Source organism: Seriola aureovittata, chromosome 11 (genome assembly GCF_021018895.1).
Source record: "Seriola aureovittata isolate HTS-2021-v1 ecotype China chromosome 11, ASM2101889v1, whole genome shotgun sequence".
Taxonomy (NCBI): Eukaryota; Metazoa; Chordata; class Actinopteri; order Carangiformes; family Carangidae; genus Seriola; species Seriola aureovittata.
Genome location: NC_079374.1, coordinates 2,305,212 through 2,332,811, shown reverse-complemented (window position 1 = coordinate 2,332,811; position 27,600 = coordinate 2,305,212). Strand labels below are relative to the sequence as shown.

At 42.9% G+C, this 27,600-nt stretch overlaps 1 protein-coding gene across 9 annotated transcripts in view; it reads left to right on the top strand.

Annotated features, from left to right (window-relative positions):
- The window catches only part of lrch1 (leucine-rich repeats and calponin homology (CH) domain containing 1), a 313,647-nt gene that overhangs the window by 28,923 nt on the left and 257,124 nt on the right, over positions 1-27,600 (top strand). For 6 of the 9 annotated variants that reach the window (XR_008829092.1, XR_008829091.1, XM_056389989.1 and 3 more), the window contains exons 2-15: positions 859-1,003; positions 7,375-7,501; positions 9,060-9,165; positions 15,361-15,497; positions 15,690-15,820; positions 19,083-19,170; positions 19,942-20,047; positions 20,780-20,895; positions 22,211-22,281; positions 22,493-22,579; positions 23,340-23,417; positions 23,746-23,782; positions 25,039-25,155; positions 27,336-27,408. Coding sequence is in view for 7 of the 9 variants with exons in the window: in XM_056389989.1 (XP_056245964.1) it covers positions 859-1,003; positions 7,375-7,501; positions 9,060-9,165; positions 15,361-15,497; positions 15,690-15,820; positions 19,083-19,170; positions 19,942-20,047; positions 20,780-20,895; positions 22,211-22,281; positions 22,493-22,579; positions 23,340-23,417; positions 23,746-23,782; positions 25,039-25,155; positions 27,336-27,408 (1,419 nt within the window). In the remaining 2 variants the exon portion in view is untranslated. The remainder of the gene's footprint in view (positions 1-858; positions 1,004-7,374; positions 7,502-9,059; positions 9,166-15,360; positions 15,498-15,689; positions 15,821-19,082; positions 19,171-19,941; positions 20,048-20,779; positions 20,896-22,210; positions 22,282-22,492; positions 22,580-23,339; positions 23,418-23,745; positions 23,783-25,038; positions 25,156-27,335; positions 27,409-27,600) is intronic. The other 3 variants (XM_056389988.1, XM_056389985.1, XM_056389984.1) reach the window with 2 other exon arrangements.

Genomic DNA, 27,600 nt, shown 5'->3' with positions numbered 1-27,600 from the left:
GTCTCGAGTTCAGCCTCGGCAGAACAATGTGGAATAATGGGCCCTGACATTTCTTGGCCTTATTTGGCCGCAGCTGATACGACTCCAGTTCATGTTGTTGTTGTGGAGCTGCAGCGGCAGGATGTGATGTCATCAGGCCTGGCCTTCAGCATGTGACCTCTGCCCCCCTCTGCCAAACACTCGCTTCCCTGAGCCTGACCGCAGTTGTGCTGAAACACACTCAGCTGTCAGTTTATTAGGAACACCCAGCTACACTAATGCAGCCTAATCCTAAACTGTTGTAGAGAAGTGTCGATTAAACTTCATGATGTCACCTGTTATTTTCTGTTAGCTTCTCTGAAACAGACCCAACACAAACAGATCATTACAACCTTCATGAAGGAGGATTTATCACGGGACAGTGACGTCACAACCTGATGATGAAGACCAGAAATCACTTCCTCACTCACTTTGACACTGAGTGTTTGACTTTAATGAGCAGTAAATCACTTATTTAGTAAATTATCATCATTTTATGTCCGTGCTGTCAAACAAAGCTGATCCGACAGTCACAACATCAGAGCAGGTGGAAGTATTTCAGCTTCTTCACAGCAGATGGTAAAATGACCATAAAGTCTACAACAGATCTGAGGACTCTTCTTCCACTGTATGTTCTGCTTTCAAATGAATTTGAACCAGTAATTCGTTTGAAATCATTGGAAGTTAAGTTTTTGAAAAAGTGACAGAGGTCTGGTTCACACAGCTTCGACCATTCGTTTTTCTTTTCTATGTTTATTTAAAAAAACAACCTTTTATTCAAGTAGATGAATCTGTATTTCTGATATCATTTGTTGATTTTTTTTCTTCCTGTGTTTTCAGATCTGTCAAAGAACCGACTGGCCGACGTCCCCTCAGAGGTCTGCAACCTGGTTGCCTTGGAAACACTAAACCTGTATCACAACTGCATCAGGACCATCCCAGACAGCATCATCAGCCTGCAGTCGCTCACCTCCTTAAATATCAGGTACACACACACACACACACAGACACACACACACACACAGACACACACACACACACACACACACACACACACACACACACACACACTTGGTGACTAATATTTTAAGAAGCTGTTGCATTCTGGGTAGGAAGCAGCTGTGTTGTTGCGTGTGAGTCTGTCTTGGTCTTTATCTCTGAAACAGAAGTTTGTAAACTGATGCAGATCTCACATGCAGGACTTTACCAGTAGTAATCTGTTACCATGGTCACCAGACAGGAAGCAGCTCTCTGATCCTGATCCCTTCCAGACGCTCCAGAGTTTTGTTCAGAGTCACAGACACACATGAAAAACAAGTTAGGAATAATTGAACCCAGAGCTTCCACACTTCACCTGCACGTTGTTATTCCCTCCGAGCCTGTGACACTCTGACTTCAGGGCGTCTGTTCTCATACAGTATAAACAACAACACAGTTCAGTGTGAAGTCAGTTTCATTTTCACACCGTCTCTGGTTCCTTCCCAGAGTGAGAATTTGCTGCTTTTCTTAGTTTTCTGTCGCTGTAAACGGAACATGTTCTCTGATCATCTCAGCTAAAAGCCTCAGGGTTGTGCTAGCTTAGCTTTAGCATGTTGAAATAACTGAGAGTGTATCAGCTGATCACTCTCTGTTTTACCTGTGATTAGAACCAGTTCATGTGTTTCTGTGCAGGAAACGTCTGCAGAGGTTATTCAGCGTTATAAATGATTAATCAGTTAAATTAAACAATAATCAGCAGATGAATCCACAATGAAAATAATCGTTAGTTTCAGCTCAGTCACTGGAACAGAACAGAAGATATTTACATTTATTACAACAAAGGTTTTATTTTTGTCATTTTAATGACCTTTGTAAGAACAGTGTGAGAATCAGCCATGAAAACCAGATTAATTAGATTTTAATTTATCAGTCGACCAAATGTCAAGTTGTCTATGTTGCTGTATCAGTGTGTGTGTGTGTTTGTGTGTGTGTGTGTGTGTGTGTTTGTGTGTGTGTCTGAACGCAGCATCAGACTGAACAAAGCTAAAATAAAACACTGTCATTGTCCTGTACTGTGAGCAGACTGTGTTATTGTGTGTCGGCTTACGGTCGCAGCGTTTCCACTGTCTGAGCTGCTGCTACTACTGTGAGTCACTGCAGGTGTGTGTGTGTGTGTGTGTGTGTGTGTGTGTGTGTGTGTGTGTGTGTGTGTGTGTGTGTGTGTGTGTGTGTGGTGTCCCATTGATGCTGCAGGGTGAGCTGCAGAGCTTGCCAAGTGTCAGCACACACAGCACGGGTGCAGTGGACTGTTAGTTAACAACACACACACACACACCCCTCTGGGGCTGACCTTCACACACACTGTGTCGGTGTCTGTCACGCTGTGTTTAAAGGTCGAGGTATTCCCTCTGTCTCTCTGCAGGTGAATGAAACTTCCTGTGACCCAGGTCAGTTTTAAAGGACAGAATACACTCAAAACAATTACCAATTAAACTTAATCAGCAACTATTCTGATTATTGAATAATTATTTATAGATCCATATTTTCTTCTTCTTCTGTGTTTTATTTGAAGTGTTGATCCATCAGAAGATATAAAAACCTATCTCAGTGTAGTTTTACATCTCCTCTCTCAGGCTTCTCTCTGGAGCTCTAGTAACAACAGGTCGGTGAGCCAATCAGAAGAGAGGAGGCTCTGAGCCTCTCTTCTGATTGGCTGACTGTTTTCTGACTGATCCAATAAAAATAAAGCAGATTTCAGGTAAAAACACTCAGAGAAACCAAATCCTGCAAGGTTTGGATGGTGGGTCCAGGTGGGCGGGGCTTGGTGACTGCTTTGTTGTGACATCACAAAGTTCCAGAAGTCCTGACGGCTGGTTTTAAGGCTCAGTTTCTGAATACAGGCTGTGTGCATTTCTCTGTGGACTGAGGCTTTGATACTTTCACAGTATTAATATAGAAGCTAGAGCTGATCTATAATCACACTACACATGGACACACACCTTCACACTGGAGGAGCTTTAATGAAACTAAAGAAACCAAAATTTCAAATATTTTCTGGTTCCTGTTTCTCAGTTTTTCAGTTTTTCTCTGTTTTATATAATAATTTTTAAAAAACTATATAAAACATTTGAAGGAGATTTTCTCATCATTTTTATCTGTTCAGTAGAAATCTGATCAAGAACTGCATTTGATAAAATAATCACTGGCTGCAGCTGTAAATGAATCCAGGTTCAAGGAACGTGAACTTTATTTGTTTGACACATTTCAAGCAAAGACACATCACAGAGTGTTTCACAACACATGATTAAAAACCACGTTTGGTCTAAAAATAATCCTTAAACAAAAAGTAAAATGTTTGAAAAAATGAATATAAATAGCAGAAAAACTGAGGAGCTGAAGGTTGGATTCAATCAATCAGCTGATCGGCTGTGACAGATGTGACACAGCAGGGCTACACACACACACACACACACACACACACACACACAGACACACACACACAGTCATGGTACTGTTAGTGAGTAAATTAGTAATTTTAATAATCAATTTAATTAGGCTTTAAATGCTGATTTTGCAGGATAACAATTTAAATGCATGGAGCACATGAACATAAAAGGCTGAGAGTGTGTGTGCGTGTGTGTGTGCGTGTGTGTGTGTGTGTGCACGTGTGTGATGTTCCTAAACATTATAGACAGCAGGTCTTTACATCTCACCACAGAGAGGGAAGCTAATCACATTTGAATTTTAAGCTCTGATGCATGCACACAAAAGCAGACACACACACACACACACACACACACACACACACACACACACACACACACAGACTCTGTCCTGTCAGAACAGGAAGGACGCTCTCTCTTCCTCTACAGGAATAATGTGGTTTATTTTTAGTGTCTTCAAAGACAAAGAGTCTGAAACAGAGAAGTTTTCATCTCTGATTCTTTGTGTTTAAATTTGTCACATCACCAGCTGGCTGTTGTACATTTAGATTACCTCTGAGCCGATTCACTTCGGTCAGTTACATGACATTATTTTACACGTTGGTTCTGAGACAAACCGCAGCTCGGCCTCAGACGCCCAGCTGAGTCAGCAGGATCCATCCATCCTTTCACAGCCGTCCTCCAAAAGTCATTGATGTTTCAGTCTGGAACAAATGATGGACTGAACGACAGACGGTGATAAATGCTCATTAAGTTCGTTTACAGCCAGATAATTTTACATATTTTAACTTTTTAATTCTACATATTTTAAGAAATATTATTGGAAATCAAGAAAAAGTAGAGCAGACTTTCTATCAGTAGCAATATATCATGTGACTTAAACGTGTGTGGAGTGATGAAGAGGAGGCTGAAGCTTCCTCCACAGAGAAATGCACACAGCCTGTATTCAGAAACTGAGCCTTAAAACCAGCCGTCAGGACTTCTGGAACTTTGTGATGTCACAACAAAGCAGTCACCAAGCCCCGCCCACCTGGACCCACCATCCAAACCTTGCAGGATTTGATGATGACTAGGCTTGAACCTTCCTCACATTAACACATGAAACAAACAGATGGTCACGTGGTTTCCATCTTTTAATGAGCTCATCTTTTTGCTTCATCTTCTTCTGCACCGACTGAAGATTGAATGGAAAGTCAAACACATTAAGTTCACTGTTAATAAAATGTGTTATAGAAATAAAATGAGCCGTTGCACTGAACAGAAAAAGAAAATTAAGCTGATGGAAAAACATGAATATGAAAGTGAAACAGAAATAAACCAGAGTGTGTGGTGTTTTGTGTGTTTCATGTCAAACAATGTGGCTGCTCGTAAAACGCACGCACGCACGCACGCACGTACGCACACACGCACGCACACACGCACAGTTTATACAATCGATCACGTACTTTGTTAAATCTCTGAAGCTTTTCCAACATGAAAGATTTAAAGTGTAACACTACTTTTTCCATTGTCTCTCTCTATATATGTGTGTGTGTGTGTGTGTGTGTGTGTGTGTGTGTGTGTGTGTGCGCGTGTGTGTGTGTGAACAGCTGGATAAACTCACTTATGTTTCCTGAGTGTTATTTTCAGAGCTGAGTCAGAGGGAGTTTCACAGTCTTGTGGTAAAAATGTGTGTTTGTGTGTGTAGTGTTGTGTAGTGTGTGTTGTGTGTAGTTATGTGTGCTTGCGTGTGTGTTTTCCTGCTCAGAGATTAAAGACACAGTTTGCTTTGCTTCCTTCAATCAGATTTATTTATATTCACAGAGCTTCACAGACATGAATAAGAAAATATTAGAAATGTGACTTTAAAGCTCCTCCAGTGTAAAGGTCTGTGTCCATGTGTGATTATAGATCAGCTCTAGCTTCTATATTAATACTGTGAAAGTATCAAAGCCTCAGTCCACAGAGAAATGCACACAGCCTGTATTCAGAAACTGAGCCTTAAAACCAGCCGTCAGGACTTCTGGAACTTTGTGATGTCACAACAAAGCAGTCATCAAGCCCCGCCCACCTGGACCCACCATCCAAACCTTGCAGGATTTGGTTTCTCTGAGTGTTTTTACCTGAAATCTGCTTTATTTTTATTGGATCACTCAGAAAACAGTCAGCCAATCAGAAGAGAGGCTCAGAGCCTCCTCTCTTCTGATTGGCTCACCGACCTGTTGTTACTAGAGCTGCAGAGAGAAGCCTGAGAGAGGAGATGTAAAACTACACTGAGATGGTTTTTATATCTTCTGATGGAGCAACACTTCAAATAAAACACAGAAGAAGAAGAAAACATGAATTTATCATCAAACATTTAGTGAAGATACCCTGGATACCCTTATCATTTACAATAATCACACAAATAATAATAATAAGTTAATAAATTAATGTTTAAACAAGCCAAAATACTTTACTTTTAGATGTTTTGTTACAGAAAGTGTTTGAAACCCATGATCAAAACAGTCTGTTCACATTCTGTCATTGTTACTTAAAGATGGAATTATAGTGAATATAAATGATGCCCCTCTTTGCTGGGGTCCTGAGGGTCCCTGGACCCCACTCTGAGAATCACTGCTTCACATCACTGCCTCAGTACAAAGGTAGTTAGTGCGGTTTAAAGTTGAGGCTTTACTTCAAGCAGAAGTTCGCCTCTGACAGAGGAAGCGTCAGGCGTGAGGTGATGAGACGATGAGTCGACAGGAAAAAGGCTTTAACTTTAGTTCAGGTGCCTCTGACAAACTCAGATAAAACACGGCGCTGCTAGTCCCTGTAAAGCTCCTGCTTCCTGTTTATCCTGCATATATGAAACTTCAACACACGGCTGCAGCTCTGTCTCTCTACATAGATATTTATATTTATTCATGTCTGTGTCATATCAGGATCAGGATCCAGGCCGTTTTTTAATATTTGAGTTTCAGCCTCAGAGCTCTGGGTACGGCAGCTGTCAGAGGTTTATTCTAGTTTAAGTGCAGTTATGTAATAAAGAAATAAAAAAGATCAGACTGAAGCTCTTGGATCAGGAACAAACAGACATGGGCAGGAGATCTGTAGGGAACAAGTCATTGTGTTTGTACTGACGTCACACCACCATGAATCTGATCAACAGAAAAAGAATCGCCAACACTCTATTTTAGTGTTTTGTGTATATTTTTATCTTATTTTTATTATTAGAAAATGAGCTGTTTTTGTGTTTTTTGATGTTGCTTGTCTGTCTCTTTTTCTGATGCACCAACTAATTTCGTTGTACGCAGAGTTCACAGTGACAATAAAGACTTTTTAATTCTAATTCTAGGATAATAATTGGTTACAGTCCTGATGGCTCCCTGTGTTTTAGCTGCAGCACTGAGGCATGTTTCATATGTTTCACTCCCAAAATTCATCTTTTTTTAATATTTCAACATTGATATTCAACATATCAGAGAATGTGAGTTCATCTTCGTACATAGAGGGAAAGAGGAAGTGCTGTCTACCTGTTTTCCTCGTGGGGCTCTTTGTTGTGTGTGAGGTGCAGATCCAGCAGCTGTAAACACTGGAGTGTGAATGTGAAATGACATTAAACCAACACATTGTCACGTCTCCACATTTTAACGCTGCCAGAAGATGCGGAGTAAAAATACTCATGTGGTCTTTAGAGGAGCGGATCCTGCCTCCACTTGCTCATTATTGTGCACTTATGTGTTTGAAGCACTGAGTGGAGAGTATTTGTTTTGTTTTGTTGCCTGGTTAAATTGTTTACTTTTTATTTAAAGGGGCAGTGCGCATCTTTGACACTGACGGCTCAGTTTACGCCTCTGATGAAGTGAAAAGTGGCTGTCAAGTTGTTTTCCTTTTAATGTAAAAGTGTCATATAAATAAAGTCACATGATTTCTGATGATAGTTGAGTGAGTGATGTGTGTGTTTGTGTTGCAGTCGTAACCAGCTGGGCTCTCTGCCGGCCTGTCTGTGTGGTCTTCCTCTGAGAGTCCTCAACGCCAGCAACAACAAGCTGGTGAGTCTGCCAGAGACCATCAGACAGCTGCACAGCCTCATGGAGCTGGTAAGACTGTTTACACTCTCTACCTGCTACAGTGTCACTGTTTGTCATGTTTGAGTTCCTATATACACGTGTGTGCAGTGTATGTTTTTGTTTGTATGTCTGCGTGTTAAATATGAATCCATTGTTGAAGGTGGAAGTAAACAAGTCGCCATTGCTGCTGGTGAACCAGTGCAACACTTTCAATAATGAAAAGATTTCAATTTAAATGCTTTTGTCATTTAACCGTAAAGTAATTGAATATAACTTTCAGCAGATCTGTGCTGTTACCAGCTGCAACAAAAAAAAGAAAAGAAAATCAACACTCTGCTTCATTAAATCACGTCTAGATCTCTTACTACCTGGGATGTTTACTGTCTTTATGTTTCCTGGTTGAAACTACACTTTGATAGTTTCACTAATTTACCAATTCCAAACATCTCTGCTTTCACTGGAAGTTCAAAGCAGCTATTTGTAAGTTTTGCTATTGCTACATAGCTAACGTTAGCATTAACAGCTGTTTGCTTACCGTTCCTTGCCGAGAGCTTCAGTCATCGCTGCGTTTACAGTATAATATACCTACAATAGGTTATAATACGAGCTGCTAATTCTTCAGGGCAGCCTGGTCGCTACAGTGACTCGGTATCGGAAAGTGACCGGCTGGGGCTAGCTGGTTAGCATGCTAACTTCAGTAGAGAAAATGATAGAAATAGTAGCAAAACAAGAGGGTTTCTTTCCCCCTCTGGAGACAGCTGTTGGTGAGTAAAAGTTTGATGCTGAACTTGCAACAACTGATGAGTAAACAGTTGCTAATGCTAACATTAGCTATGTACCAATAGCAAAACCTACAAACAGCCCCTTTAAATTTGTTCATTTTGACCCATTTACTGAGTTTACTGGGAACAGACTCCAGAATCTGCTTCCAAGACAATAAAAAAAAGAAACCAGAAAATATTGCTCTGTATTTTTACAACCCAGTTTTCACCTTGATCTGTGCTCATGATTTATTTGTACTTAGATTTAAAAAAAAAAAAAAGAAGAAGAGAAAAACGAGCCTTAAATGTAGCTCATATGGTTCAAATTGAAATAACCAACTGTTTTTCTCGACATATGTAATGATGATCACCAGATGGGGTTGGATACAGAGGGACAACATACAAGTGTTTAAACCAGTGAATCTCTCTCTTTGATCTCTGGCTGTTGCAGATAATGCTGGAAATTATTGAGCAGAACTGGCAGGTTTGGATCAACAGGGTTTTCAGTGACCTTTTCAGATCCTTCAGCCAAAAACACTTTTATTTTTATTCTATTATTTTTTTCAATAAGGTGTTTCTCAGCTGAACTTCCAACAATCTTCTATATCGTGATATATAGTGATATCCCAATATAAAACTACATACAGTATACTGTAATGGTATTATTCAAGCAATCAGGGAATATTTGAAAGCTTCCAACATATTGTTGTCAGACTCTGCGGACTGTGTCCTGTCAGGTAATACAGGCTCAAATATAATGAACTGCAACCACGAGCTGTGAAAGTCGTGAACATGTTGTTGTCGTGTTGTCGTCTTGCCCTCTGCAGGACATCAGCTGCAACGAGATCACGGCTCTTCCTCGTCACATCGGCAAACTCAAAGCTCTGCGAGAACTCAACGTACGCCGAAACCTTCTCTGCGTCCTGCCAGAAGGTGAGTGTGTGAGAGAAGTGAATCGTCGTCTTGACATGGTGATTTTAGAAAGTTCTTACTCGTGTCCTAAAGTTTGGTGAGATTTGGGTAGAAAACCTTTGGTTTACTTTCTCTTAAGGTGGAATTCACATCAAACAAACCTTTATAATTGATGTTTTCTGATGATCCCTTCTTACCTTTGTATCTTACAAAAGAGAATTATGTACTTCAAGAGGTCAGTTTTAGACTCTGTTGTTTATTGAGTGTCGTTGTAAAGTCAGGTGTGGTTAGCGTCTGATTTGCGATCAAACACAGAGATGGAACAATCCGTCTAAATACATGATGCGGAGGTGTATTCATGACCACAGAGGCCTCTGTGAGTTCTGCCACACCCGTCCCAGTCCCCAAAAATACACTTAACCCTCAGTGTGACCTCCAGTCCCCAACGGTCTGCAATGAGTCAGTGACACACTGAACAACCACAGGCCTCTGGAGCTCATCCGTCTGTCTGCTGATGGGCTGAGGCTGGAGGGAGGCGGGCTGGGGACTGGAGGGCTTCCAGTTCAAAACCACCGCACCAGCTGTAAAGAGAAAAAGAAATACTCTCTCTGGTCTCAGCATGTGACATCGCTTACTCCTCTTACTATCAACTGTTTTCATTATTGATTAACCTGCTGATTGTTTACTGTTACATCAGCAGGAAATAGTGACAGATTTTCCAGAATCCAGTGAGATGTCTTCAGGATGTCTGGTTCAGAAACACAAAGAATCACAGAGGACTCAAAAAACTCTGGAAGACATTGACATTCTTTCTGTGATGATTACTTGATAATTAAAATAGTTGCAGATGGATTTTCTGTTGATGAATTAATGAATTAATTAACTGATAATCACAACTTTAAATTAGATCTTGAGATACGCATACGTTTTTCTCCTGCAGTTGGTTAAATTATTGGTGTTTTTCAAGTTAAATATTGAGAATCAAATGTTTTGCGAATATGCAAATCTGCACAGTAACCAGTTCTTTGTCGATGGCCCCCCTCAGTCTTGACTGATGAAGGTAGCTGCAGAAAACATATGACATTAAAGAAAACATAGACTGTTATTTTGAAAACGAGGAACGTTAAACACTCCCACCTTCCCGCACTGAGAAATCTGGAGGAGTTTGATCGGCATGAACCACCTTCCTGGTCTGAATCTGATGGAGTGATTTGTTGTTGGACTCCTGTGGTAGTCAGGGACCGTCCACAGCGAGCAGCGTGTTCGAGTGTTTACCTGGTGTCTGAACATATTAGGCCAAGGATTGATAAAAACCCTGTAAGAATCATTATTCCAATCCTCATGAGTTTTGGGTAACGACTGAAAGAATGAGATCTTGGATACAAGCAGATGAAATGAGCTTCCTCTGCAGGTTGGCTGGGCTCAACCCAGGAAACAGGGTGTGGAGCTCAGACTTCTGGAAGGAACTCAGAGCTGCTGCTCCTTCAAGTTGAAAGGAGTCAGTTAAGGCGGTTCAGGCGTCTGATCAGGATCTGTCCCCTGGACGCCTCCCTGTGGAGTTTGGGCCAAGCACATCCAACTGGCAGGAGATCCCAGAGCAGACCCAAACATGCTGCAGGGATTATCCTACTGAGTCTGAGAAGGCAGAGCGATCTCCCTGAAAGAGCTGGAGGACGTGGGTCAGGAAAAGATGTGCTTTGGCTTAACCTGCTGCCAATTGGACAGTGGATGTCCGGATGTTGTAGATGTATAATCAGATCTTTGACTGTATCTGTTGAGGGAGCAAAACTGTCAAGTGAAAACCACCTGCTAGTGATTCAAATCAGGCGAAATTCTTCCACTCCCGCCTCTGGAGACTCTTTTTCTGCAACCTGTGGAAGGTCGTGAACATTAATCTAACTGGACCTCGTTCAGAGTCTCTGTTGTGAAACTTGTGGTGACCAGAGGTTACCACTGCCTGTCAAGCAGCACTCTGAGACCATGAAGAAGGTCCTGGAGAAAAAGTCATTGTGTAGTGCAAATCAAAAACCAAGTTCCATGACAATCAGCAAGATTTTTCTTGCATCCAACGGAATGAAAACGTGGCCCGCTGGAGGTCCTGACGGACAGGTGAAGATTATTAACCAACAAAGCCAGACTTTTGCCTGCGAGCTACCTTTGCATCAATCAGGCTGTTGGTCAAGTTGAACCTTCAGTCCGATGGATGTAGTTAACAAAAGGGGATCAACCAGAGTCATTAGAGATCATCCTTATTAATGTTTATACCAAATTACATAGTCACCTGGCCGGTTGTAGAAATATCTTGTTGTGTCTTTTCTTGGCATTGAAGCGAATTCACGTTCAAGTCAGTAAGACTTAAAGGCTTCTTTCACGTCCTTCATCCTTCTCTTCCCTCTCTCTTTAAAACAGAGAGAAAACATGAAACCTGCTCATGAATTGAGAACGAGGCAGAAACATTACAACTGTTTCTTGTCAGTCTTCCAACATGGCGGTGGGTCTTCGATAAAACAGACTGCAGCTCGTGGTGTCGGCCGGCTGATAGTCGAACAGAATGATGAACGACTGCAGACTGTTTTCTGAATGATTCATCCCCAGCTCGTCCAGCCTGTCGGATTTATTGCTGTGTTTTCCCAGCGTGGCATATGCTTGTCCCTCGCTATTATGAGCATCTCCTGGACGGATTGATGCGCTTTGATCTGGCTGAGCAGCTTGATGACACAGCGACAGGGAGGCTTGGAGCAGGCAGACTGGACGGCAGCCCTGACAAAGGGAGGGATGTTGTTTTTGATTTAATATTTGTTGAACTTGTGCAGACTCTCTATTCCAGCACCGGAGAGCCCCTGAGATAAGACCACCCTGACTGTTTTAGTGGTTTTTAAAAGTTCGGCCAAGCTCGGGGTGGCAGGAGTCTAATGTTAGAGATTCAAACTCAAATCTGATGATTGTATCTGCAGAGCTGGTGGAAAAATGCTCCTTAAAGCCAGAAACATCACAACGGCAGCAAGATGCTTTAGTTACCGCAATGATAGCACAACACATGTGCATATAACAAGAATTCAGAGTAATACTGCGACGCTTCTCTGCCTCTAAAGATGGTTAATTGACATTATCTTATTCCTTAACAAGTCATTTGAAAATCCGCTAATATAGTTAGCATTAGCTTTCCAAAAACAGACTTTCCTTTTGTGTCACAATATATAAACACTGTACAACAGCCAGCCTAGATAAACAGCTGTTTTACAAAACATCATCATAGCCAGTTTTAAATTAAACTGATCTCAGATAGGTTTTACATTTCTTTTTGAGACAGTTGAGATGGTTTGGCATCTGATTCGGAGGCTTCCTGCTTGGATCAGACCAAGTGATGGATCCAAAGTTTTCTCTCCTGATACCAGACTCAGATTCCTCCTCAACTCACCTGCCAACACTGAGCACAGATCTCATACATGTTTCAAATCTTCACTTTAAAGTCCACACACCTCCCTGTGTGGAAAACATGGACCAGTACCAGTCCAGTGTCGTGGACTTTTCCTCTAGCGCCATCATCAGGTCAACATTTTAATTTGTCCAGTACTTTGGTTTATGACCAAACGCTTGATCCACTGTAACCAGCTAAACAAAGCTTGTGGTCATAGTAAACATTACTACCACCATCACTGTAAACAGTGAGCACAGTGCGGTGGCTGCTTTACAACAGAGACGCTGTTTATCTGGAATTAAAACATTTGACCTCAGTGATCTCAGAAGGAGGGACCATGTTTTTGTGTATGATATAATCTCAGTTATATTTTTATCCAGTAACCAGAGGAATGCTCTCTGGTGTCGGCGCACCCTCCATCATGGCCGACATTATTGCCGCCTACAAGTGGTTTTAATTATGAAAGTCTGACGGGAAGAGTCTGTGACGATCGCTTGACGAGCTCCTCAGTGACGGTTTCTGTCCACAAACCCACACATCAGTCTGTTTGTCTTAGTGTTCACACACACACACACACACACACACACACACCACACACACACACACACACACACACACACACACACACACACATCCAGTGATCCAGTGAAGTAGAGTTTATTTATAGAGAGCCTGAAACAGCCAGGAATTACATGGAAGGAGGGACATACACAGATTAAAGGAATAGTACACAGAAAAGTCTTTTTATAATCAAGTTTTATAATAAGATTTCTGATTAATCCTTTAGTCTATCAAATGTGGAAAGATGGTAACAATGTCCATCACAAATTCCCAGAGGCAGGAGTGACATCTTTCTCATCAAGTTTAAAGCTCCATATTTTCTTCTTCTTCTGTGTTTTATTTGAAGTGTTGATCCATAAACAAACACTAAAACACTCAGAGAAACCAAATCCTGCAAGGTTTGGATGGTGGGTCCAGGTGGGCGGGGCTTGGTGACTGCTTTGTTGTGACATCACAAAGTTCCAGAAGTCCTGACGGCTGGTTTTAAGGCTCAGTTTCTGAATACAGGCTGTGTGCATTTCTCTGTGGACTGAGGCTTTGATACTTTCACAGTATTAATAGAGAAGCTAGAGCTGATCATAATCACACTACACATGGACACACACCTTTACACTGGAGGAGATTTATACTTCACTTTTGGAGGTTTTGGTTTTACCTGAGCTGCAGCCTGAGGTCACCTGTGAGGATGCACATGGATGTCTTTAAATGACTCCCCAGAAACACGTGGTTACGTCCATGTTTCTCACATTTTACAGTCACAATATTTTCCTTTCTCACACATTTATTGTTTAACCTTCAGTACTGGGTCATTGATATCTGTCTGCAGTCTTTCTACACCGACTGAACTGTTCACCGCACCGAACATTAAACAGTCTCTGTTTATGAAGTCAAATCTCCAGCTGAGCGCAATTAGAGAAAGCTTTTATTTCCAGGTATTTGAGTTCTAATGAGGAATGAAGCTGAACATGAGCAGAGACACCGAAGCGCTCGGCTGTTAACAATTACACAAACCTCCTGAACATAACAACAACAGCCGATTGTTCTTCTGTGTGATGGGAAACATGTCGGCGGTGTCAGCCATGTGAATGTGTGTGTGTGTGTGTGTGTGTGTGTGTGTGTGGATGTCACACTGCAGATGTGTTCTGATAAGGGAACATTTATAAAGGGTTTATAAGCTGTAATTATTCTGTATTTATTAATGTTTTTTTTTTTTTAACTGATTTGCTAAAACTTTACAGCTCAGGTATAAACCATTATCAAGAATAAATTCTGGGTTGCCAGGTTGTGATAAATCCTCCTCCATTTCTTTTGTTCATGCGTAAGTCTCCAGTTTTTTCATTCATTATCATTTGTCTTCTGGAAAAGAGTCGCAGGAAACGCATTTACAACTGCAGCGTTGCTATGGTAATAAGGGACAGCTGTGTCTCGGGAGTTACAGCGGGTCGTCCACTAGTCAGAAGGTCGGTGGTTCGATCCCCGGCTCCTCCTGTATGAATGTGTGAGTGAATGGGTGAATGTGGCAAGTACTTTAAAGCGCTTTGAGTGACAATTTAACATTCAACAGTTGAGAGTCTCCTCAGTAATACTGCAGTTATAGATGTTGGTGAAGCATTGATAAGAACTCAGGTTTTCATGCTTAATAATGAGTCATCATCATCTGCTGTTACAAATGTTAAATATCAGTTTGTTAATGAATACAGGTCCAGATGTGCTGCAGCTGTTTTCCAGAAGATGAGTGGTCAGACTTCTCACTGATGAATGAAAGCCACACAAATACAAAAGTGTTGTGCTGGAGGAGGATTTATCACAACCTGGCAACGCAAACGCTCACTCCTCTTTCCCAACACCTCAAAGCAGTGTAGATAAAACACTCGGAGTCGTCCTGCAGGGAAAGTTTCCCATGAAGCCGAGCAGCAGATGGAGCCTTTCCTCCTGGAAAGTGAATCATTGAATATATTTATAATTTATATTTGAATAGTTTTCGGTCTTTGAGCTCATCATCATTATATTCAGTGACAGTGATGAGTGTCGGTGGACGGGCAGATGATTCAGTCCTCAGACATCAGATGACTCTTTGGACGTGTTTCCACTTATCAGGAATTTATTTCCTTCTGGCAGCAAAACATGTTTCACAAGATGCAGAAACTCATGGAGGTTAAATGAGGCTTAGATTGACTCTGAAAGACTCACGGTGTGTGTGTGTGTGTGTGTGTGTGTGTGTCTCTCTCCTCTTGCAGACCTGGCTGAACTTCCTCTGGTGAAGTTCGACTTCTCATGTAACAAGGTGTCCACCATCCCAGTGTGTTACAGGAAGATGAAACAGCTCCAGTCGCTCCAGTTAGAAAACAACCCACTGCAGAGTCCACCTGCACAGGTACACACACACACACACACACACACACACACACACACACACACACACACACACACACACACACACACACACACACACTGGTGTCTGTATCCGCCTGTAGTAAAACGTCTGGCTGAGACAGTAGAAGAAGAAGAAACGGTTTGTCCTTCACTTGGTCCTGATGTCTCCTCTCTTCCCTCTTCTCCCCCTCAGATCTGTATAAAGGGCAAAGTTCACATATTCAAGTATCTGAGCATCGAGGCGTGTCGCAGCGAGAAGATGCCCGACTCCCTCTACCTGCCCGTCATGGAGAGAATCAGCCTATCACGGCCCACCGCCGGCAGGTCAGTCACCGCGGAGACGTATATATGCATCTGTCTTCCTTCACCTGTGTCTGTAGTGGTATCACGGCGTTAGTTTGATCAGTGACACACAGAGTGACTCACTGTGCCTGTTGCCGTGGCGACATGATCGGTTCCTGGCTGTAAACTGTCTTAAATTCGCCGTATCTGTCCCAGACTCTTCTTGGCTTCTATTCGCTCTCAGCTCCTCTCAGCTGAGGATCCAACATGGCCGCCAGAGGCCTGTTACATCACCGCAAAGCCGTTTGTTTAGTTTGGTTTTTAACGACATTAGTGAGTCTACGGAGGGAGAGAAACTGTCTCTGCTGGAGCGGGAGGACGCTCTGTGATCTGAGTCTCCTCGCTCTCTCAGTCTGGAGCCAAATCCTCCATTAGTCAGCAGAAAGTGATCCGCTCTCTGGCTCCCGCTGACAGCCTGTCCACTATCAGACGCTCGCTGCAGTCAGGCCTTAAATCCCGGCGTCGGTGTGTGAGATATTATGTGATGGATGAAAGCGGATGTGAGCGGATGGAAGGAATGAGGAGATAAATAAAGGAGGAGATGTGGACAGAGCGAAGGAGGGAGTCCAGCAGAGCGATCGCAGTGAGAGGTGGAGGGAGGCAGATAGAAAAGAAAAAATGTCAGAGAAGAAAAGTGGGAACAATCCATGTAGAAATCGTAGGAATGAGAGGAGGATGGAAGGAATGAAAGGAAGGAAAGAGAGACGGACAAAGGAAGTATCAATGACTCAGAAAGGAAGAATAAAGAAAGAGCGAAGGGAGTGAAAAGAAATCAGAGATGAGCGATGGAGCACGTCTGTTCTGAACGTGGAGCTGTACCTGCTCCCCAGGTGAGGGCAGAGAGAGCGAGCAAGGAAACTAGGACACAGACCAAAGGAGGGAAGGAAGGAAGGAAGGAATGAAGGAAGTAGTACTGAAAGAAAAGAAGTGATGCTTTCAGGAGAGAAGGAGGCAGAAGACAGACAGACAGACAGACAGACAGAAGCGGCTGCTGCGTTAGATTCTCCATCATTCAGCTGACGCTGAGGCCGAGCTCTCGGAGGATGTTGAACTCTGTGACGTCCGCCCACATAAATCTCTCCCAGCACGTGGGCAGGAAGAATGGTTCCGCTTCTCCTGGAGAACAAACACTCGTCCTCTGCGCACACATTCTTCTTGCCTGCTGTCTTTCTCTGTGGTTTTCATTCTTTTTCTTTTTATCTTTGCTTGTTTATCTCTTCTTCTGACTTTATTCTTGTGTCTCTCTCTGTTTTCTTTCTTTCTTTTTTCCTCACTGTCTCTTCCTCTGTCTTCTTCTTCTCTTTGGTCGGTTATCTTCAGTACGACTTTTATCGCGACGTTGGACATGTGACTGTTTTATTTCACAAAGAGTGAAAGATGGATAACGAGACAGTCGGAGGAGGTGTAGTTGTTCTTCCTCTCCTCTCGCTCCAGAGGAAGATGAGAACAGATTAATGCTATTTTTAAAACTCCATTAAAACAACGACCTTAAAAGAAAAAAAACTGAAGCTCAGTGAAGCTCTCTGCAGGTGTCCCGCCGAAATAAAACAACACAGGGAGTTACAGCTCATCTCATTGCTCTTCGCCACACCTGTATTGTCTAGCATCTAAATGATGACTGTCGGTGTGCAATGAGCACTAACATGATGTGCAGGTCAGGGGTCAGAGGTCACAGAGCCATCCATCCATCCCGTCCTTGTGAACACGATACATCAGCAGCAGCTGGAGGGAATTTCATCACATCTGGCTCAAACGTTCACTTGGACTCAAGGATGAACTGATTAGAATTTGGTGTTCAGAGGTCAAAGGTCAAGGTCACAGTGACTTCCCAAGACAAGTTTTTGGCCATTAAATCACTAATTATGACAAAATACGCTTAAAACCTTTTAATTCAATTCCCTCTATATAAACTGTACATGTTGTATCTGAGTCAGACATGGGTGTGAACCTGACTGGTTGGCGGTTGGTCATGACACAGAGCTGACTGTGGTCAGTGTCGTTTATCATGAAGCAGCTGTGTGACTGTGGATCAAGTAGAAACTCATTCAGTTCAACATGAGGAGGAGAGGGAGCGATGTTCACCGGAGGTTAATTTAGTTCTAGCCCAGAAAATATCTGTGTGTGTGTGTGTGTGTGTGTGTGTGTGTGTGTGTGTGTGTGTGTGAGAGTGTGAGTGAGTGAGTGAGTGAGTGAGTGATTCCAGCTCACATTATTGTTCAGTGACTTCAGGTGCTGCCTCAGAGCTGCGTTCACACTGCAGATTAAACTCGTCATAATGTTTTGTTTCTTCATACTTGATCTGATCTGAAATATTTAGACAGAGTTTGATATGAAAAAATTCCCTCTGTTACCTTGACAACAGTCTGACAACCAATCCCAACACAGAGACGGAGCTGTTTCTAACCAATCGTGTGACGGCTCTTTAGAAAGGAGCGTCCGCTCCTCGGCAGGTCGGATGAGCCGTCGATTCAGACGCTCTGTTCATCCACTCACTCTCATTTTCAACTGTACGTTTCGTCCCCTGTAGTTGTAGTTATCCTCTACAAAATGATCACAGGGTTCACCAAAGTGTAGCGTACAGGAGCTGTACACGACGTGGATCGAACCAGACCCATCATGCATTGCGGCCTGTCTCGTGAAAGTTCTGCAGAGGAACAGGCTAGCTGCTAACGTTAGTTGCAAACTACAAAACTGAGGCTCTGTAGAGAAGGTTGGTGCAGCGTCTCCTCTCAGCTCTGGTGCTGGATGTGATGATTCAGCTGAATGTGAGAGAGATGAAGTTTTATCTCTTTGTCTGTGTGGACATGTGATATCACAGGAGAAGATGAAGCATGGAAACATGAGTCTGATGAAGAGAACGTGAAGGTCATGGAAGCAGAAGACTTTAACTGGACACATGAATAATGTGTATTTCAAAACTGTAGGAAAAATGTATTGAAGACAAAACATCAGTGATAATGTTGAATGTTTATTAAAAGGAAGAAACACGTAAAGATGGAAAAACACACAAGTACATGATGATAAAACACAGATCTGAGCAGGAAGTCAGGTTTAACTCAGCAGTGTGAACAGAGAGAGAGAGAGAGACTGTGCTCTCTCTCTCTCTCTCTCTCTCTGTTTCACTGTGGCTCACTTTCTCTCTAGCTCGTGCACGCACATGCACACATACACCCTCCTCCTCCTGTGTGTGTGTCAGGTGTGTGACCTGTGTTGTATGTGTGTGTACGTGCGTGTGTGTGTGCAGTGTGGAGGACATGGAGCAGCAGAAGAAGCAGGACAGCGACTCAGGAGTCGGCAGCGACAACGGAGACAAGAGACTGTCTGCTACTGAGGTACTGACACTGTGTGTGTGTGTGTGTGTGTGTGTGTGTGTGTGTGTGTGTGTCTGTGTGTGTGTGTGTGTGTGACCTTTGTGTGTCCTTGTGCTTTTGTATAATTGTCTATATATGCCGTGTGTGTGTGTGTTGTATATTTCTGTCAGTGTTGAATCTTCTGCTCGTTATCAGGATCATTACTGATGGATTGTTTTAAAGCTGATCAGCTGTTTGTGCAAAGGAAACCTGACTTGTCCTTTAAACTGATGAATCTTTCAATGGGCTTCAGTAACGTGTGTCGTTTATTTGTAAAAGCCTCTGATTTTAATTTTACTATCCATCGCTGATTTCTACAAAACTATTATATTATTATTAACAGTGTATTTTGAACAGAACATGATTCTGTTATTTGTGATGTAAAATGATGCGACTGCAGCTGCAGAAACATCTGCAGAAGACGAGCGATTCTTCACGTTTGTTCCACCTGAACAACAACCTCTTTAGGTCCTGAGGCTGAAACTGAATCCAACGTGTTTTATCTGCTGCTTTTAAATAAATGTGACTGAGCTGAAACGTTAAGAGAAACTTCAGTGACGGCGAATCTGATAATCATCAATTAATCATTTTTCAAACTGAAATACTGAACATGTTTCACAGAGGACAAGGTGATTTAAACTTTTATTTTGACAATTTTATCCAATAAATGATTATAATTGATTATTTGCTAATTGGTTAATTGTTTCATATCTAATGCTGCCTGTTGTTTGCTTGTTTGTTTGTTTGTCGCAGCCGTCAGATGAAGACAGTCTGAGTCTCAACGTGCCGATGAGCCACATCACAGAGGAGGAGGGGATCAGTAAAGACGACTCCAGTGAACACATCAGCTCCCTGACAGGTAACACACACACACACACACACACACACACACACACACACACACACAAACACACAGATCTGATAGTGGACAGGCTGAAATCACTGTGGGAGTGTGAGCATAGACAGTATGTACAGGACGAGTGTATATATATATCTATAAAACCATCATCACCTTTATGTAAAAGTGACCAGGAGCTTATTGAGACTTCACGGAAAGGAGCGCATGTCTGAAAGAGGCTGTATTGTGGCTTTGCTTTGCTTTGCTTTGTGCTGTGTGTGTGTGTGTGTGTGTGTGTGTGTGTGTGTGTGTGTGGTGTGTGTGTGTGTGTGTGTGTGTGTGTGCGTGTGCGTGTGTGTGTGTCTGGGCTGTTGAACTCCATTAGAGAAGCGCAGCAGCTCCCCAGACACGCAGTTTAAATAGACTTCAATCTGCCTCAATCAGGTCAGAGCTGATGGAGGGTCACATTCACTGAGCTGAGAGGAAGGAGGGAAGGAAGGAAGGAGGGAAGGAAGGAAGGAAGGAAGGAAGGAGGGAGGCATGTCTGGGTTATTTTCCCCCACAGTTTCTTCATCATGTAGGTGGAGCCCGTCAGCTTCACACCAACATGTACACAAGAACAGACATTTACTGTGGCTTCAGACAGGAAGTGAGGTGATGAGTCTGTGTGTGAATGACGTGAGGTGAACACACAATAAAACTCCCAGCATGCCTGTTTCAGACTTTTGACGCCTCACGTTTCCTCCACTCCAGCAGACCCGCACTGCGACTCGGTCCGGCTGATCGAGGAGAGTCCTACGGAGGCCCTGAAGGAGCAGTTCAGCTACAGAGACTCCGCGCTCAGCACTCGCTTCGTCAACTACATCAAGGCAAGACGTCACGTGGCCTGAGTGTTTCAGTCCCTCATTAAACTTTGATGCAGTAAATGGTTGGAGTTTATGAATAATGCCTCAGTCAGAGCGAGGTTATGTAAAACCGCTCTCTGTTCTAATGGAGCCTGAACTGTCACTTTGTGTTGATGTGAGTTTAATTTACTGGACTGTCCCGTTATAGACGCTTACATCACACTGAGCCCGTGTCACCGTGGAGACTCAGCTGCGACCAAATAAGGACTAAACACAAAACAAAAGGACGACACAAAGAGCTGAGGAGCCTGTTGATGTGGATTCAGTCAGAGGAGCTGAATGAAACTCTCACAGTAGCAAAGAAACTGTCCTCAAAAAAACTCCCCTAAAAACACACCTTCACATACGAGTGACAGATTCCTCTCCCTCTCCAGAGGAAGTGGTGCGACGTTATTTAAGAGCCACAAACACAGATCGCTGCTCGTCTCCTGATTCCTACTGAAAGACATTTGTTTCTTGTAACTATGACAACGGTCGTTCCCGAACCTTAACCCAGCGGTTATTATTGTGACCAGAGGTGTAGTGCTGTTTGTTGGCTGGATCTAAACAGCGGGGCCAGCCCTATAATCTGGAATGTGACTGACTGACTGAGGGATCATATTTCCACCTCTGGTCGGCCGAGTGCTGCAGGGAAGAGGAGGAGCACTTCCAATACACTGAGCCTCGCCTCCATTACAGCAAATAAACTAGTTTTATTCCGCGTATGATTATTACTAAATGAGGCAGAGGAATAAGTAAAGTTAAGACACACGGAGCAGAGAGAGCATGCGGTGGGATTTTTGGAAACGCACAATTGTATTTCTCTGTTTGCTGTTATGCACAGTGAAATTATTACCCAAAATTACAGCGTCACTTTCAGTCTGACGTCCAAATAAAGGGGAAGATGATCTGGATGAACTGTCGGTGTGTTTCCTGCCTGTCCAGTGTGTTCGTAATTAACACGATAGACAAAAACTACAAGATAAGAAAGACTGTTTATGTTTAGATGATCCTCACATGTGATGGATTCAGCCTCAAAGAAAAAGAAAAGTGATGAAAGATGATGATGATTCTTCATCCGTCCATCTGAAAAACAAAGGGAGCGTTGAGGAAGGAGAGAATAAACTGAGGAGGGACAGACGTTATTACAGTCTGCTGATTGTTGTTTGTTGATGGAGGGACGGTGGTAATGTCTCTGAATTTTGGCCAATGGCTGAGCGAGTCTTTGGATCATGTGACAGCTGCAGCTGGTTCTGATGTGTGTGTGTGTGTGTGTGTGTGTGTGTGTGTGTGTGTGCAGGGTCGGACAGCAGCAGACTTTGACGAGCCCCTCAGGATAGAAGAAGACTCACACTGGCAAACAGAACAAATGTAAGTTCATCTCTCTGTTTATTTACTCTGGATTAATGTGTCACTTTATATTTTATATCAATCATTTATATTGATTTATTGATTGGAGTTGATAAGTAATGGGTTTTCAGATCAGAACATTCAGACAGTTGATTGATTTTAAACAAATGTGCCCACGTTGCCACTGTGATTGTAGGATATTTACTCTTTACTTGTGTCTGTGGGGTCTCAGGTCAAAGGTCAAAGGGGGCACAGAGCTCCACATTGACATGATCAACCAGCTGAAGGAGGCTGTGGAGCTGCTGCAGGACCCCAGCAGGTGAGAGGTTCAGGTGGAGCTGGGTGTTATTCACAATGTGCCAATTTTCACACTTGGTTAAAGCAGCTATTTGTAAGTTTTGCTATCGCTACATAGCTAACGTTAGCATGAACAGCTGTTTACTCACCAGTCTAGAAGAAATGTTGAGAATTCAACATCAAACTCCTTTACTCAACAACATCTGTCTCCAGAGGTGGAAAGGAACACCAATGTTAACTCTTGTTTCTATTACTTCTTTCCTTCTGCTGAAGTTAGCATGCTAACCAGCTAGCTCCTTCTCGTGACTTTCCGATTACAACTCACTGCAGCCTCCAGTCTGCCCTGAAGACGTAGCGCTGATCAGAGGACGTATTACGTATCATGTTCAGCGTCAGAGGAAACGTACAAATAGCTCCTTTAATGCACTAACAAACGTATAAGAAGTGAAATACACCGTGATAAAAGGATATTACGCAAAATAAAGACTGAGATCCTGAAACAGATTATTTTGAATATAATAATGAGCCCTAACAAAGTTTTGCAGGATTTTTATTCTCTAGAAAATTCACTCAGAGCTCCAACAAAGATGCACATTCAGTCTCCAGCCTCTGCACCAAAAACTCATCCCCTGATTCTTAGCTCAAGGTCAAACTTTACAACAAATTTAATCAACATCAGTTAACAAGCTCTTCAGAAATCCTCCTGTTGAACAGACGAACACACGTGACCAGAACGAACTGAGCGGTTGATTTAACAACACAGTTTCCTCCTTGTGTGTCAGAGTGAGCGCGGAGCAGGACGACCTGTCTGGAGTCCAGCTCTACCCGGTGGAGATGGTCACAGTGGAGGAGTCACTCAAGTAAGAGTCTGTGTGTCAACATGTTGTGCGTCAGATAAACAGTTCAGACACTGATCTCAGTCGCTGCTTACACTATAGAACACTGAGGGTAACCATAGCAACAGTACTGATGCTTCACACTACATCACCAGTTAAAGGTATATTATATAATGCGGCATTTGTCCGTTGGTGTTTGTAAACACGCCATTCAAAGTTGGCCCCTCCTCGCTGAAGAGAGAGAGAGAGTGAATGAAGAAAGGGAGCGGTGTTAACGAGAACACAGCAGTGAATCAGAGAAATAAGACGATAAACTAAATCCTCTTTCCTTCTTTTCTTTCTCTCTGCTCAGTGGGCAGGACAGTGATGACGGCGCCTCCACTCCAAAGGTACAGTGTGCAGAACTAACTTAACTCTTATTTTGAATGAACAGCAGAGAGCAGCAGGGTGTCGTCAGCGTAGGGGAGAATAGTCGACACCAAATTGTAATGAAACAGTGACGAACAGTCCGTCAGAGATGATGCTTTTTATCTGGAGAGACTTCCAGTGAGTTTGGATTAAAGTTTGGTTTTCTGGATCAATAATTAAAATTTGTTATAATAATAATAATACTAGTGTAGAGTGATGGAGTGTGACAGTATGTGATAGAAAGGTTCTGCTTAAAGAAAAAAAAAGAAGAGCTTAGAGGAACCCTGTTATTGATGATATGCAGGGAAATCTGAGAAATGTTGTCAAACTGTTGTAAATGCTACTTTCTGGGAGTTTGTCATGTTTAGCACATCTGTGCTTTGAATGTTTACATTTATTTAGTTTAAAAAAAAGGACACATTCCCGTTTTAGCAGATTTTTAATCATCCTCAAACATTTTCTGGGTCAACAGTCAACAAACACAGATGTATTCAATATAGGAAACATCTGCAGTGACTACTGTTTGTTACAGTGTCTTTTTCTGATACGACCACTATGGGGCATCATGCACATAGTGGCTTTAAAGGTCCCATATCTTCTTCTTCTATGTTTTATTTGAAGTGTTGATCCATAAGAAGATATATTTGTGGTTTTAAGAACCAAAAACCATCTCAGTGTAGTTTTACATCTCCTCTCTCAGGCTTCTCTCTGGAGCTCTAGTAACAACAGGTCAGTCAGCCAATCAGAAGAGAGGAGGCTCTGAGCCTCTCTTCTGATTGGCTGACTGTTTCTGAGTGATCCAATAAAAATATAGCAGATTTCAGGTAAAAACACTCAGAGAAACCAAATCCTGCAAGGTTTGGATGGTGGGTCCAGGTGGGCGGGGCTTGGTGACTGCTTTGTTGTGACATCACAAAGTTCCAGAAGTCCTGACGGCTGGTTTTAAGGCTCAGTTTCTGAATACAGGCTGTGTGCATTTCTCTGTGGACTGAGGCTTTGATACTTTCACAGTATTAATATAGAAGCTAGAGCTGATCTATAATCACACTACACATGGACACACACCTTTATACTATATGGGACCTTTAAATCTAGTAGGTGTAGTACAGTACTTTTTAAAATATTTTGTGTCTTTATCCTTGGAAATATAACACAGAGCCTGTAAGTATATAAGTAATTGAGGATATTTAATTTAATAAAGTCGATTTAAGGCCTAAACGTGTGATGCGTTCTGTAGCAGCACCTGGAGGAAGGTGGCTATGAGTTCCAGAAGAAGAGACAGATGATTCTAGAGAAGGCCAGGTTTGAGGCCCAGCTTGCATGTCGGGAGTATGAGTGGCATATGTCCATCAAGGTAAACATACTGTAGCACCAAAGCCACTGGCTGTAGGTTCAGAGTGAATGCCCTCAGCTGTCATCAGTCGTGTCTCCCAGTGAACTCACAGTCTTCTACCTGTGTGTCTGTTTGCTGTGAGAAGCTTTCACATGTGTCACAGTCCGTCTGGCAGCATGTGAGCGGAGCGGGGAAATGTTTTCCTCGTCGCCATACGTCAGTCCAGATCTTTCACCGGTGACTCAAACTGTTTAGAGACGACCGATTGGCTTGAATGACGTCGGGTTTGATGAACTGGTGAACTGGCAGTTTCCCGTCTTGCATGTTGGTGTGTAAAGAGTTCATCTGCAGAAGAGGCTGATGTGTGACGTCGCTCTGTTTGGTTTGTGTGTGTCTTTGTGTCATAAGCAACCGGCGCTGTCTGACAATAAGAGTTCCGGTCGATGAACAGTATTGACTTAATGTCAGTTGTGTCTTGTATTGTTGTGTTACACCTCAAACCTCCTGGAAAACAGTTTATATTCAGTCACAAGCTCCCATTAAAGGAATAGTTCAACCTTTGTCAGAAACAGTTGCAACATGAAACTCCCTCTAAAGCCACAAATTCTTGTTGTTTTCTGCTTCTATGCTGCAATGAATAATCAATCAACAGAATTTATTTAAAAATCAGCAGTTATTTTTTAAGCAAATGGGGGTTTGAACGGTTTGTCAGACTGATGTCACTCAGGTATTTTACAGGCATTTTTCACTATTTACTGTCATTTCATAATCAAAACAATCAATCAAGTAATTAAAAAGAAAACATTTTAGCTGGTTAATCAACAGTGAAAACTCTCATTAGTTGCAGAACTGCAAACGAGATACGACGTGTTAATTAGTGAGCTTCAGAGGTAGGCAACGTTTTATCTTTGGACAGAGCAAGGCTAGCTGTTTCCCTTTGTTTCCAGTCTTTATGCTAAGCTACGCTAATCACTTCAGCTCCAAACTGAGCTCCCAGGCGTGAAACAGATGTCGATCTTCTCGGTTAAAGTTTGGAAATAAAGCAAATGAGCGTCTGCGCTGCCAGTGAACGTCACAGCTTGGCGCCCTCAGACTGGAGCCGTCAGTGTTCGACAGAAACACGGAGAACAAGACGGCTCTGTCTGAGGAAGGTTCAACAACGCTCTGAACACACGGACAAACTGCTTATCAGACGGAATTAGAAACACAGACTCACCGAGTCCAGGATCTGACCGGGCCACAACACAATCAGCTGTTTAGGCTCATTGTTGTTGGTTTGGTTTGGGTGACGTTCTGACGATGTGGATAATGAGATGTGAGCAGGGCCTTTACATTCATACGTGGTGTTGAGAGGTTTTCTCATTACCTCCTGTCCTGCCTGCGCCGTGATTAAATCTTAAAATGCAAATTAGGGACAGCTCGTCAACAAACAGCTCCTGCTGTAAAGAGATTCTGTGCAGCACCCTTAAATTACTAAGGAGAGATTAAACCTGTCTGCCTCAGGTAAAAGACTGAAGGTGTTTTGTGCCGACTGTAAACAGAACCAGACGATGACCAGTCTGATGATGCTGGTTTTCCAGAACCACCATTGTTAGGCTCAGTGAGGAGATCAATATGAGCCAGACCACTTCCAGACGTGGTCTCAATGATCCAGTATCCTGCTGTTTCCAGTGTGTTCTGAGTTCTGAGTTTTTAAGAAACCCAGACACAGGTCAGATGTTGAGAGCAGGTGGGAACCAGGTCGTGGTGACCGGTGGAAGACCTGAGAGGATTTCCCCTCCAGGATCATTATTAAACTGACTCTGATCACACAGACTTTGCAGAAATCTAGAGCACTTTAATTCTGGTAGACTGCAGGAGTCTCAGACAGAGTCCTGACCCCGGATCAGTCTGGTCTCTGTCTGTGCTGGTTATATAATCTGAGTGATGGTTAAAGAGGGAGGAGGGAGAGTGGAGTCTTCTCTGAGCCAATTTGGCGGTTAACTGTAGGTCACTGAACTCCTGTTAAAACCTCATCACAGGAGTGTGTGTGTGTGTGTGTGTGTGTGTGTGTTTGTGTGTGGTTTATATCTGTGTGTCAGACTCCTCCCACATGAAGCTCAGGACAGAAAGAATCCAGCATCTGTTCAGTTCATTATTCTGTCAGTGTTTATTAGTGAAACTGTCTAATTATCACGTCGTCTCCGCTTCTGTTGCCACAGCGAGACGACAGATCTCCAGCCAGCGGATCCCCGTCCTTCTCCAGCCCGCCGTTTGGACTCAAGCCCCGTTCAGGTGAGCTGGGTGTGGACTGAGTGGGGGGTGGGTCGGGTACCTGGACTACCAGGTTGGTGTTTCTGAATAATGTAAAATGGTGAACATCACATCGAGCTGATGAGGTGTCGGATGCTCAAAGTCTGTTGCGGGTTTTCATGTATCATGAGAGTGAAATAATGTGGGAGTGGAGCCGCAGGTCGTCGCTCTACC